Here is a 14,416-nt window from a genome sequence, read left to right as displayed (position 1 = left end):
CAAAATTGCCAAAACTAGTTTTTCTCACTGAAGAGAAATAGCTAACAGTGGATGATTCCAATACTGTGGGCATGAGATTTGGCATTTAACAGGCATTCAACCTTCATGTTCAATGCTGTGGAAGAGAGAGACACTCCCCCATTTTATAAAGAAGGAAATTGAAGATCTGAGAACTTGAATATTAGTATGCCCAAAGGCTCACAGTTGACAAGTGGCAAACCATGATTAAAACCATGTCTGTCTATTCTAAATCCCTTGGTTTTTTCATATACCAGGATGCTGCTCCTACCAACATTAAAAAAAAAAAAAAATGACGTGCAAAACCTAGATTATGCTATCCCATATGTTGCATCAAATGGCAGAAATCCAAAAATCATATACAATTTAGTTGGAAAGTACTAATACCATTTTTTCATCTGGTAGAGCTGCCAGTTACCAGCATCGTCACAGTTGAAAGGAAAATCAATACTACTGCTAGAATTTTATGACATTAAAGAACTGAATTTAAAGGACAATGCTGAGTGGAAGATCAATTAAATACAATTTCTTTAGGCATTTATGAAACTGCACATTTCTTGGACCTTGAGTCAGTTTTGTTTTTGAATTGATGGATCTTTTCTGGAAAAAATAGGATAACGTTTATTATTAACAGCTAACATTTATTAAGCAATTGCCGTGTGCCAGGCACTATAACTCACTTAATCCCCCAACACCACTTTGACACAGACAATTTTCTAGTTAGTAAAGGAGAACACTGGCACAGTGAGGTTGGAGAACTTGCTCGAGATCACACTGCCATGGAGTTCAGGTACGGGCCCACACAGTCTTGCTCCCGAGCGCATCCCTGCACCCCTTTAGGGGACTGCCTCAGTCTCCCCTGAGAATTCTTGTGGATACCCTTTTATAGAAACAAAGAAATTTAAAGTTGAGGGTACAATCCCAGTGCTATGAAGATAATGTCATGGGAGGAGACGTCATCCATGCACGATCCCTTGAAACGGAGTATTGGATCAGTGGTGTGATTCAGGTGTTTATGCTCAGCTTCAGGTAAAACTGCATCAGTGGAAATAATGGCAGATGTGCCTATATTTTGCTTGAATGGTTATTATTACATGATAGTTATAACACCCAATTTATTGATCAGTTTTGAAAGCATCTTCCTGACAATACAGTCTTTGGTAAGTGATTTTTAGCAGTAACCTCAGCTGCCAAAGTAAAAGCCCATCTGCTCTTTTCGTTTAATCTGCAGATAACATTTTCGAGTGCACTAACTTGCAGATTTCCCTGTCGGGGGCAAAATGGCCTTCTGAGCAAGACAATGCTTAGCTGTGGAAACTATCCTCTAACCTTACGAGATGGTTTAGCATTCCTGCCCTCTCCTGCTTCCCACACCCCATGCACACCTCCACACCCTGCCACAGGTACATACCAACAGAAATCCTCCTCTACTTTTTCAAATGCCCAGCAAGGGGGGTGACATTGAGACCTGCCAGGTGAACATGGGATCAGTACTGAGTCACTCACCAGAGGAGCTGCTATTCTTTATGAGCCACAGCTCTCATCACACTGGGACTGTTAGTGGACAGTACTGTTTCTGCTGACCGTCCCCCCACCATTTTAAGGGAGAAGGAACTTCTGTCTTGAAAACTAACTCACCGGCTAGTTCTGGGAAACCTGTGCGTACCAGCTCCATACAGATGCTTGACCGGAGTGGCCTGTGTCATCAGGGTTCCATGCAGCCAGATGAGCAGAGCCCTGTGGCCGTGTTCACGGAAACTTCCCTTTCCTGTGCCAAGTGCATACAGTCAGAGGCAAAACACCACATGCTGATGTCTCTTTTTATTGTGATCTTAGTTCTCACTGAATTTCCCGTATGACTATGGTTGCAACTCATTCCTCTTCTGACGGCTGTTAGATAAAAAGCCCAGTGGATGAAAGCCCTTCCAGTTCCCCTCAATGGAATTTCTTTAGGGTGACCAGAATTTGGATTCACTCCAGCGCTTGCCTTGCACCTACTGTGCTTGACACAGACCAAAGGAGCAGATAGATGAAGCAGCTGAGTTCCGGCCCAAGGGTAAGGAACAATTGGAATGAGATGCAGAGCTCTCCTTCAACGTGCAGGTGGCACTGCTATGCACCACCATTTCTCACACGCAAAGTGCTTATTTCAATGGGGAATCCTGTTACAATGGAGAGTCTCATGCAGTCAGTCTGGGGTAAGGATCTGCACTTCTAATAAGCACCCAGATGCTGATGTTGCTGTCTGTTAACCTCACTACGAGCAGCAAACATGTACCGTCATGCCACTCCAGTTTCTGATGGAGGTATGCATCCCCTGGGCCAGGATTATTCACTGGGCAAATACACACTGGATACCTAAGCCCTGAGAGATGTTGGGGTAAGTGCTGAGATGGGTCTCTCGCAACAGGAGTTCAGAGTTACAAACACAGAACAGGCTTCCAGTTCTAGCCAGTGCGTGTGGGAGCAGGCAGATACCACAAAAGGAGGGCCTGAGCTCTGGGGAGGAAACTTGCTGGACAGACTGTTAAAGCAGGTGTTTCAGAGAGAGTGAACTGTACCCATAAAGAATATACTCCTAGGTGAATCCTGTTCCTTTCCTGATCTTGCCCTTGCCAAACTGATCCTTCTTCAATACCACCATCAACGTGTCACTCCTTTGCTTAAAAGCCTACAAACTCCTTAATGCCAGTACCATTACCCTTGATTGTATCTGGATTGTGAATGTTGCTGTTATTATGCCAACCAGATTGTAAATTCCCTCAAACATGCACCTTGGCTTATAGAGCAGTTGCATCCCTTGCCTGGTAGAGCTAGGCACTCCACATTGTTTGACTAAAATACTTTTGATCCTCTTTATCCTGCCGGCAAGTACTCTGAAGATACACTATGTTTTTAAATCATTTCTTTAGGTCAAGAGAGATTTCCAGAAGGCAACTAAATTTTCCTAAAAACTTTACAGAATGCCATATTGCCTAATTAGCAACAAAGGAGAAAACTTAACAGTAAAAAAAAGTTTTTTCAGAAATTGTAGTCAATATTCAACATTTCCAATGCATTATCTTCCATAATGTAGCCATAGAATTAGCAATAAAAAGTGCCATAATTTACTTGTATGTGGTGTAACTAGCGTGTATTCATGGGCTGTGGTTTTGCCATCTACAGTCCCAGCAATCCATAATGCACATCAACCCCTGAGCATGGGACTTGTTCACATCTCATAATATCCATGTAAGGAAAGTGCTCTGAATAGAATATTTTGCCAAGACAAGCAGCTGCTTCCTTGTTTTTAATGCTAATTAGTTGATTAATACCAAACAATCTATATTTTCTAGGTTTTGGTCAAAACATAAAAGAGCAAAGCTAATGATGCCAGCTGACCTGACCTCACTAATTCTGACAGCTGGAGTCTGGCTGAATTGATTCCATGGCTTGGGATCTTCTACTCGGGAGAGCCCTGAGTCCGTCTCCCACAGCTCTCATAGGACAGCTGGTCTCACCCAAGGCCGCATCCTACAAGAACTCTATACCCAGACATGGCTTAAGGGATTCCTCCCGGAGTGGAAGCCCTAAACAGTGAGCCTTTTGTTAGAGAATGAACCTTTTCGCACCAAGACAATCTCAAGGAACACTAGAAGAAGTTGGTTTCCCAGGGACAAGCCAACTCTTCAGCCCTTGCTTCCTTAGTGCCTATTCAGCTGGGAACCTTCATTTCCTTAAAGGCTAAATGCCAACTTTTCAATATGGCTCAATAAAGGTAATTATCTTTTGCAAACTTCAGTTTATTGCAGAGTCAATGAACGTTCATGGCTTGCAAAGTTCTCAATCATCTTTGTGGTCCTAAACTAACTGTCCCAATTCCTGGGCCCCTGTAGTCTGCTGCTTGTCGTGAGCACCAACCACTTACTTGGAGGATCTGCCACCAGGAAGAACTGCTGTTCCTTCCTGTCCGCATCATCTAAGCCATGCTCACCTGACCACTGCTCCTCAATGGCTCTGATCTGGTTATCTGTAAAGTTCCATGAACAGGCCAGCCTCTGCCACTCATTGGCCTTTAGCTGATGGTAAGCCAGGTTCCAGAGGAGATTGCGAATATGTCTGGTCTCCAAACTGTGATCTTGCTTGAATGTCAAAGTAAAGCTGGGTGATGGGTCCCTGATGCTCTCACCATGCTCCTAAATTAAAAGTAACTACATCAGACTATTTCAGACATTTTCTGCTTATTGCCTTATTTCATGGTATGTATACAATTTTTCAGATATAACTGGTAAGGTGGTAACCAAGACTTATGTTTTCAGTATTATCTGTAACTGGATCATTTTTTGTCATTCAAGATGGAGACATATGTCTGAAATAGAAAGCTTGAGTACTATCTATCTGACACAGGAAATGCGAGGGGTTTTGCCATGTTGCATGCTTCTATCCCAGTTTGCTGATATTTATTTACTCACCCCTAAAGAAAACAGAGGGGATGCGTTAGCTAAGGAAATGTCACAACAACAAATTCATCTTTGAAGGCCTTACTTTCAACCAATATCCCCTATTCTTCTTTTGCATGTTTGATTTTCTCACATCAAAGTTTCAGAGAGGCCCAGATTGCATATACTCTTAGAAAGACCAAAGCTGATCCCTCCACTCATCCTGCTCTCTGGTGTGAGGAGAGCAAAGTAGAAGCCTAACTCTGGGGACCAAAAGAGCGGAGAGGACAGGGGTCGATAACATTTTAAGTCGCTGCAGCCAGGCTTAGTCCAAATGCCCTGTGCCTGGACTGATACCTTGTTTTCTCAGTTTTCAAATGTTCCTTTTGTCCCTTCTGCAGAATCCAGCCAAAGAAACTGGAGAAAATTCTCAGTGAAAGCAGGTGTCATGGTTTCCTAGAGCTGCACCTGTCGTACATGTTATCAGGCCCCCAGATCTTCCTCCTTCGGGAGGTTGCAGATCAGTTAAGGACATGCAGGACACAAAGCCCAAGAGGACTGGAACTTTCTATCTCTTCTCCTTTTTTATATATGGTAACTCCTATTTTTGTCTTTCACTTAATAGTGAATCTTAATGAAAGATAATCTGAACAGCAAGACAAAGTCCATGCTGGGGCAGGAAGTGGACTAACAGGTTATGGACAGACACCTGGTTCTCAAAACCTCTTGAGAAGAATGTGGTGGGGCTTGCGCCTCCGCCCCCATCACAGAGCAGCCTGTGTCTTTCACAGCATCTGCATTCTCCTCTGGATGGTGTCCAATGTCCTGGGAAGTATGCCCAAGGAGACAGGCCAGTCCTTTCTCTAGTATCTGGACCTTGTGAACAGAAGTTGGATTAGGAATGGGAGGTATAAATTACCCGTAACTGTTTCAGAGGTTGTAAAATGCAGGGTCTTCTCTGTCCCAACCTTAGCTTTACTCCCACAGTGACTCCCAGGGAGTCCTGAAAGAGGAAAGGCTGAGGGTGGGGGATCCAACAAACTTGGGAGCCATAGCCACTTCACTTTTTCCTTTTCTCTTCATTCCCTCTCCTGAAACAATGAGGATTCCAACAAGAACAAAACCTGAAACACCACAAGGTAGAGGGAAAAACTGCAAAATGCATTAACCTTTGTGCCACAGCATTTTTATTTCTTTGAGAAACACACATGCTCTGCATTCCAGGATTGGGCTGGGTGGTCCTTCAGGCTTCCAGAGGAAAGGGTCACGGATTTGGAAAGCCCAGGTCTTTTCAACAGTTCATGGAAGCATTAATAGCGTGTCTGCCAAGCACTGAACTATTTGCAAGAGTATCACATGCCAAAACTGGTGGAAATTAAAATAGCATAAGCGAGATTTCAGGAAGCTTCCCATATGCCTCTGAACCACTGGATTTAATGATGGATATAAGAGAGGAAACTTCAGTCCTCTCTTTAATGTTCTTTATTAGGAATTATTTTATATTAGGCCAGGATATAAACTTGTTCAATAAACAAAGAACATTTGAAATAATAACAAATGCATTTGGTTAAAAAAAGGATATATTTGTTTAATGAACAAAATGAACTTAAAGTAAGTAATAAATAGGGGCGCCTGGGAGGCACAGTCAGTTAAGTGGCCAACTCTTGGTTTTGGTGCAGGCTGTGATCTCAGGGTTGTGGGACTGAGATGCCCTCAGCTCAGAGTAGGCTTGGGTGTCTCTCTCCCTCTCCCTCTGCCCCTCCCCGCCACATGCTCTTTCTCTAAAATAGATAGATAAATCTTTACAATAAAATAAGTAATAAATATATTTGTTAAAAACATTTAAGAATATATATTAAAAAACAAGCCTTCCTCCACTCCAGATATCAGGACCTGGTGGTCACCAAGGTTAACAACTCTCACAATTCTGAGGGTCTCCTTCATACATTTATGTATTGTATAGAATTCCCAAAGTTCATCTAACTCTCACATCTCAAAGATTTGTTAGGAAAAAGGGCTTATTCATTTGGTGGAAAAGTAATTTATCCTCATCTAGGAAAAAGAATCTAAAAATGCTAGCAGACATTAAAAATAGAACCAATGAATATTTCTATTTTCAAAGAAAATGTAAAAACAGTCATTTAAGAAGCAAGAGAAAAGGTGGAAGTTGACAAAGTTACTTTCAATCAAATCGGTGATGATCTAAGAAAATGAGAATGAAGCTAAGGCCAAGAGGAACAGAATGAAGGAGCAGGAGGAACAGAAATCAAGGAGGAGGAGGAGAGAGAATTTTAATGGTCACAAAAATGTTGTTTTGTTTTACAGACAAGTAAGAAAAGTTCGAGGAGGATGGACTGGCCTTTAAATGACATATATGTTACATCATCCAGATATATATATCAGGACCGCTGAGCCAATTAAATAGGATTGTGAGCGAGAAGGAAGCAAATCAATACATTTTGCCTTAGGATTTAAGGGAAATTTCTCAGGATTGGCAAATTAGACAGCACACCAGGCCTGAGGCTCCTCAGGGGTAAGCATCTGAGGGTTAAGACCTGAATTCTGGCACCAACCTACTGGACTAGGGGGGCCATTCAGCCTAGGATGGCAACAACCCAAAGCAGAAACTGAGGGTGGTGCCCGGCAGTGCAAATCCTGCCTGAGGGCTTAGGTTTTGATGTTGGAAGAAGGGTGTTCTGTTGAGAAGCTGCATGTGTGGCAGGTATCAGAGGAACTCATAATGGAAGAAGGCAGAGAGAATGTCCTGGAGGCAAGTTTTTTGTGTTCTAAGATCGATAGGGGTTTTGTGGCTATCACAGGATACTTGAGTGACAGCACCAGGGTGTGTTGCAAACGGCAGAGCCAGGAACGTCAACTTCTATATCCTTCATTAGAATGTGGGTTTGAGAACTTCCAGAGACTCTGTGACAGAGGCACAACCTGGGAGCCAACCACGCAGGGCAAACATGCTAAGCCTGTTAGAGCCAACCCGGATCAGCCTGCTTAGCCCAACGAGCGCTACACACCTCAGTTCTGACTACCGACGCTGGCAAAGGAAAGGGAGGAAGAAGCAACTGTTCACTCCATGAATGGGGCAGCAGAGGCCAAAGGGACAGTTATAATTGCACTCACCAGGACCCTGTCCATTAGAGCAGAAAAAAGAATTACACAAACCCACACTGCCCCATAAGAAGACGGCAGTTGCAGAAAACCTCACTGCTGAGCTGGAATCATGCTGCCTCACCTCTTTCCAGGCGTAGTATCTCTCTGCTTTAATGATCATGTCCACAACAAGGCTGCGGTTGCTCCTCCAGGCCACGGCCAGGGCAGTCTTCCCTTGCTAAAAGTTAAAAATGAAAGTGTCAGGCAGTGTGGCCTAGTGTTTAGGAGCTCCAGGTTTAGAATGGGGGAGCTGCATTCAAATCCTGATCCTACTGCTCCCCTGAACTTGGCAACTTGGGCCAGTCCTTAGCTTCCGTAGGTCTCAGAGACTAGCCCATGGTGTAGTGAGGGGTAAGTGATAATGCATATCGAGCCCTTAGGACTGTGCACGGCACATGGTGATTATTCAAGAGATGCTAGGTATTGATAGTGTCAGGTGCTGTGTCAACAGGGCAGCGGAAAAGATTTGGCCGTGGGGACCAACCATCAGCAGATGATATTTTACACGTGCTCTATCGATGAGAACACAAACATTTCTCCAAGATCCCTGGGGGTCTTGCACTCCCTGGCTCATTGCACTAGGGAGTCCTCAGCAAATAAATAATACGATCACACATTTTTCTCCTCTGAGGACTGACTCTCCCCGTGGCTGAGACTTTAGTCAGTGTGCCATGCTTCCTTCCCCCAATAGACTTTTCCTTCTTCTATGGGCACCTGGCCACTCCAAACATTTCCTAGCCTCCCTCGCATTTAGATATGTGACCTAAGTTTTGGTATATAAATGGAAGTGGCACATGCAATTTCTGGAAGTAATTTTAAAGACAGGAAGGATGTTACTCTCCTTCCTTTCCTCCTCCTCCTGAGTAGAATGCTGGCATGAGGGCAGGAGCTTCAACAGCCATCCTAGACCAAAAAGTTGAAGCCATGTGTTGTGGAGAGTAGATAATTAAGACAGAAAAGTGCTGGATCTCGTTAAGAATAATAGCATCCATGACAAAACTACAGATTCATAGTACAGAATTTAGCTCACTGGACTCCTATCTAGAATTTTTTTCTATTATACTGCCTCTAACCAGGGGTGAGGGATTGGAAACTTAGCCCAGTGGAATGAGCAATAAAGGATATTCTGGACATAATTTTGGGCATGAGTGGCCTGGGATCCTATCTGGTATCTTATACAAATTACAAAAAAAAATTACACGTTTGTCAGGATCGATATAGCTTAAAGTTACAGCGCACAGCTTTACGAGCAATGTCCCTTAGACTTTTATGCAGTATACAATCTACACATCTATACATTTTCTTTCCTGAGCAAAAGATGGTGGTTTTCATCTATTTTTTAAATGCCACATTAAAAGTCTGCTCAGGGATCGTGAAGATAATCAAAATGAATGTCAGAAATAATGCCACAAAAAGTTCTTAGTAACCCATGTTTCTATGCTTACGGATCCAGCAATTTATTCCAGTAATTCTCTCCCATGGCTGAGCAAGTGCAACTCCCACCAACCTAAATGATCTGGCTGTTAGTGGAGGTGCTAAGACCCAGCTGGGCCAGTACATTAGGGCTGACAGTTATCAGTTTCCGGTCAAAAGAGACAGTAATGAAATTAGGAAGAACTGTACTCTGCAGGCACTTAGCAAGTCTTTCATTGCATGCTGCCGAAATCCTGGCTGAGGAAGCCATTAGAGTCACCATGATTAGCCTACCGTGGGAAGGCAGCATTCTGAAGCCAGCGTTTTCAAGTTCCTAGGAAAACCTTCCCAGGGAGTGTGTCCTGGAGTGGAAACCCAAATAATCCAGCCGCTGAGGGTGGGAAGCCCTCCAGCAGCCTGGTGACACCTCAGACAGAGAGAACTGGTTTCTGGGAAAGTCATATTCACAGCAAACCCTGGCTCTTTTTTCCCATCCACGCTCTGATTCACTCTTACAGACATTTATCCTTAGTAAAAATGGTGGGAGTGAGTAGAAAAGGTAGTTTTTATTAATTAAGTAGGTATTGGGGGCCAACCCTGTGCCAGGCCCAGAGAAGAAAGAAGGAGGAGGAGAAGGGAAATAGGGGAAAATCAAATTGTGAGTCAGGTTGCAGCACTGACGGTATTTGCCAGGACATCCAGTCCACTAGCACTGGGGGCCCAGCACGAATTCCCTTCCCAATGCTGCCGATTCTTCACCCATAAGACTGCCCCAGAGGGGTTCGGTATTAATGAGAAAGTGGATGGAATAAAGTAGGAAGAGAAAGCCCAGGAAAATACGAATGTGAAATGGTAACACTAAAGCTAAATGTTAAGGGACAGTAACGAGCCACAACGGTGGGAGTGCTGGAATTCCACCTACGTGACAGAGTTATGAGTGGTTGCATTTTCCTTCCTTATGCTTCTCTGTGTTTTCCAGATTGTCCACAGTGGGCTTGTATTAGTTTTTAGGATAATTTTAAAAACTGACCTCTAGAGAAAAGTAAAATAGCACGTCACTGCTTCAAGTCCCACAAATGTTAAATGTGAGATTCTGAAATAGTACGTAGGGGGAACTCAGCTTGCACTAGGAATTAAGGATGTGCTGAGCTGATGAAGAGTGTGGGTGAAGGCAAGAGGGGGAAAAACTGCAAGTTTCAGAAGGAGTCAGCTTTGCTCACGGCTGTGGGAACATGCTGGACCACCAAGCAGCTTGGCTTTGGAGCCTGGCTCTGTGTCTTACTGTGCCTGTGACCCCTGGTATCACTGAAATCTCTTGAAAACTGGGATAATTTTGCCCACCTCACAGAGGAGATGTGAGGATTGAAATAAGGTGCATGTGTGTAAGCATCTAACAGGACTGCCACACCATGGTCTCCTGTGTTTACGCTGTTCAGTAAGCTGGAACCTAGTGGACAGCCACCCCGCAACCCTCCTGTGATGGAGCCGGCCTTACTGTGACACTTGATAGAAACGAAGTTGTCTTTCTTTAAAAACAAGTCTACACGATGCCCAAAGGTGGAAGCAACCCCATACCCATCCACAGATGCAAGGATAAACAAAATGTGGTCTATACACGGTGGACTACCGTTCATCCTTAAAAAGGAAGGATATTCTGACACACACTCCAACATGGATAAACCTTCAGGACATTATGCTACATGAAATAGCTAGTCACAAAATGACAAACACAGTACGATTCCATTTATATGAGGTACCCAGAATAGTCAAATTCGTGGAAACAGAAAATAGAGTGGTGGTTGCCAGGGGCAGGAAAGGAGGAGGAAACGGGTAGTTGCTGTTCAGAGTTTCAGTTTGGCAAGATGAAAAAGTTCTGGAGATCGGTTGCATAACAGTGTGAATAGAATTAATGCTACAGAACTGTACACTTAAAACTGGTTAAGATGATAAGTTTTATGTTATATTTATTATAATTGAAGAATTTTTAAGTAAGAACAAGTTTAGACACGTGTATGTTTGTTCACTGCAGCTCTGTTTATAATAGCAAAAGCTCAGGAACAATTTCAATGCCCATCGGCTGAGAACTAAACAAATTATGTTAATTCCATGCCACAGTCTACAGCGCAGCTGTATAAAAAAAGAATGACGAAACTCTCCTTGCACTAACATGGAACACTTGCCACTTTATATACTTAAAGGAGAAAAGCTAACTGCAGGAGAGTATGTAGAAGTACATTACCACTGTGCAAAAAGGATGGAGGGATGTGGTAAGAATTATAATTATCTTTGCTTGTTTATGTGTAAATAAGCCGGAAAGAATAGAGAAATTTATGACAATAGATCTGTACGGCAAGAGTAGTGTGGGAACTGGACAGCTAGGGTCAGGGGTGGGTGGGACGTTTTTATTGTAAAACTTCTACTGATTATGTTTTTTTAATTTTTGGACCATGTGAATCTATCATCTTTCCCAAAAAGTAGTAAATAATTTTAATTTTAAAAATACATATTTTATTATTCAGAGTAAAATACCTACATCCCTCAATCGAAATCAGGATGTTCTACTGACGGCCAGGACACAAGGCTTCTCCAGTGTGTGTCCATTTCTTAAGGGGTATGTTAAGCCTGCTGTTCAAGGCTTACAGCCAACAGGGAGTTCTTCACAGCCGTCTCCACTGAACACAGTGAAGGCCATGAACTTACCTTATCAACAATCTTCAGGTCACAGCCTGCCTTCAGCAAGAATTCCACCAGTTCCACATTGCCAAGATCAGCAGCAACATGCAAAGGAGTCTGCTGCCTCTGCCATGAGAAATTTCAAAAATGTAACCACATTAAGGAGGGGGAAAAACTCACCTAATGAAAAGACACAGGGAATATACAGGTGTCCTATATGGACATAAGGGAAAAAAGATTCAGATCACATTTTTATTTATTATTATTTTTTAAGATTTTATTTATTTTAGTGAGAGAGAGGGAGAGAGTGCATGAGCAGGGGGGAGGGGCAGAGGGAAAAGCAGACTCCCCACTGAGCAGGGAGCCCAACTCAGGGCTCGATCCGAGGACCCTGAGATCATAACCTGAGCAGAAGGCAGACGCTTAACCAACTGAGCCAGCCAGGCACCCCAAGATCACACTTTAACATAGGTACAGGGCACATTCACTGCAGAGTGATTTTTAACAGTGAAAAACTGAAAGGAAGTTTCATGTTTCACTAGGAGACTCATTTGATAAATTATGGTATATTCATATGCTGGATTAGTAGGCAACATTTAAAAATGGTTCTTAAAAGATGCTTGCAGTATGAGATACTAGAATAGTCAAGTTCATAGAGACAGAAGTAAAGAGGTGGTTACCAGGAACTGCAGGGAGAGAAGAATGGGGAGTTAGTGTTTAATGAGTACAGAGTTTCAGTTTGGGAAGATGGAAAAGTTCTGGAGATGGATGGTGGCCATGGTTGCTCAACATGAATGTACTTAATGCCAGTGAACTGTACATTTAACAATGGTTAAATTTCTTTCTGGGGTAATCATTTTCTTACCAAGAGGATAACAGTGTTTCAAAGAAATATTCAAAATCACAAGAAACTCACCCACTTTAACCTTTCACTGAAAGGATATGCTAATATGCAGACATTTCTAAAATATTAGTACTGAAAGGAACTCTGTTTATGGTCTAGCCCAACCCTTGAACCAGAGAGAGGAAGCAACTTCCCCAGAGTCACATAGCTGGGCAATAGCATCTGGAGCTCAGTACTCTTCCAACCAGAGCACAGCGCCAGCCTGCTTGGGGCATTAGCATAATTAAGATCAGAAGGCATTTATTAAAGACTCACTTTTGAGTGGCAATGTGCCCCTCTGGGGTCTCACTGAAAACATCACACTTAAAATGACAAACTATCAAATGACTGTACCAGCATGGTACAGAGATACAAGTGTCATACATCAAATATCAATAAAATGTTATTGCAATGATACCGCTATAAATCTAAAAGGCAGGAAATGAACCAAAATGTTAACAAGAGCTGTCTTTCTTTTGGGGGAGGATTACAAACAAATGTAAGTTTTTACCTTATTTTTCTTATTATTATACATTGAATGTATTCCCAATATCGCAGAAAGTTGAAATGATGACGTCTAATTCTATAATGGGGGGGGCAGACTAATAAACCCTCCTTCTCCGGAATGAATCTAGCCAATTCGGGTGAAACTGAAATCATATGTGAGTTCTGAGTATGGAGCAAAGATTCTGCTTATTTGGAAATATCTGGGGCATTAACATACTCGGACACATAAGTATATACGATAACAAAAAGGTCCTCCCCCGCCTCCCCCAAATGTTTAGGATAGTGAAACGGGGAGGAAGGTCCATGGGGGAAGGAAGGAACTGAAGTGTAGGTAAGTCATCCTTCCGCTCCCGCACAAAGGAACTCCTAGGTTGGAGATGGAGGAGACTGGAGAGACCAGAGGCAGTGCTCTGGTTCCCCAGATTCGGAAGCTGAGGGCCACCCAGCAGATTAGGACAGTCTTGTGCACCGGATCTGGCCGCTCCCTCCCGTCAGGGCCCAGCTGAGGCTTCTCTGAGTAGAGGCAATCAGTTTCACCAGAATTGGCTAGAGTTGTCATCTGTCCCCAGGATTCCAGAAGGGTCCCTCCGCCAAGAGTTTCTCTTCCTACTCCGGACAGCTTTTGGGAGAGGCAGCTCAGCCCCAGAGTGGGCCCTGATTCCGACAGTGCCCACTCCCGTCCTCTTCATCTTCCACGTCAGCATTTCCATTTCCAGCCAGTGACGGATTCCTTTTATGGAGCATTTGATTCTGCTCCAGTGGACTGAATTCATGATTTTTTTTTTTTATTCCAGAGGTCTCTTTTGCCTTTGGGTAAAGGGAAGACACATTTACAGTCTCTAATACAGAAACGAAGCTTCCTCCTTGTGGCAAAGGGCTACTGGCCAATTATATTTCATACTGAAGGAGTGGCTTTAGATTTAAAGAGCTGCAGGCAATTTACCTCTGAGCTACTGTTTATCTATCAGAGTTGCTGGGCCTTTTAAGTGTGAACAGGTTAAGAATGCACTAGCTGAACCCCAGCTGTGTGTTTGAAAAAGTATGTGTGTGCAAGTGGGAGTGAGGGTCACAGAAGAAAAGGATAAAGAAAATATGTATATTCTACCTGGAAATTTTAAGGATATCTTGAACTTGCTCAAAACTACCCCTAACCACATAATGCATTGAATCATAAGAAAAGAGACTCTCAGGTTCTGATATACCTGGCTTACCTGATTCAAGATGTTAATATCATGCTGTGCACTTAATAAGCTGTTCAGAACTGAGATATGGTTGTTGATAACAGCTAAATGAAGAGGGGAGTCCTTTGGTTGCAGAAAGAAAGAGAATTTCAAATCCAAAA

General features: G+C 43.1%; 1 protein-coding gene across 1 annotated transcript in view; it reads right to left on the bottom strand.

Moving 5' to 3' along the window:
* Positions 1 to 854: 854 nt before the first annotated feature.
* The window catches only part of ANKDD1B (ankyrin repeat and death domain containing 1B), a 55,844-nt gene continuing 42,282 nt past the window's right edge, over positions 855 to 14,416 (bottom strand). The window contains 6 exon segments of the mRNA XM_034655641.1: positions 855 to 898; positions 1,657 to 1,691; positions 1,693 to 1,786; positions 3,992 to 4,193; positions 7,681 to 7,776; positions 11,712 to 11,810. Of these exon segments, the coding sequence (XP_034511532.1) occupies positions 855 to 898; positions 1,657 to 1,691; positions 1,693 to 1,786; positions 3,992 to 4,193; positions 7,681 to 7,776; positions 11,712 to 11,810 (570 nt within the window).

Source organism: Ailuropoda melanoleuca, chromosome 3, assembly GCF_002007445.2.
Source record: "Ailuropoda melanoleuca isolate Jingjing chromosome 3, ASM200744v2, whole genome shotgun sequence".
NCBI lineage: Eukaryota > Metazoa > Chordata > Mammalia > Carnivora > Ursidae > Ailuropoda > Ailuropoda melanoleuca.
The sequence above is the reverse complement of the archived record's forward strand: the minus strand, read 5'-3'. Positions and strand labels throughout refer to the sequence as shown.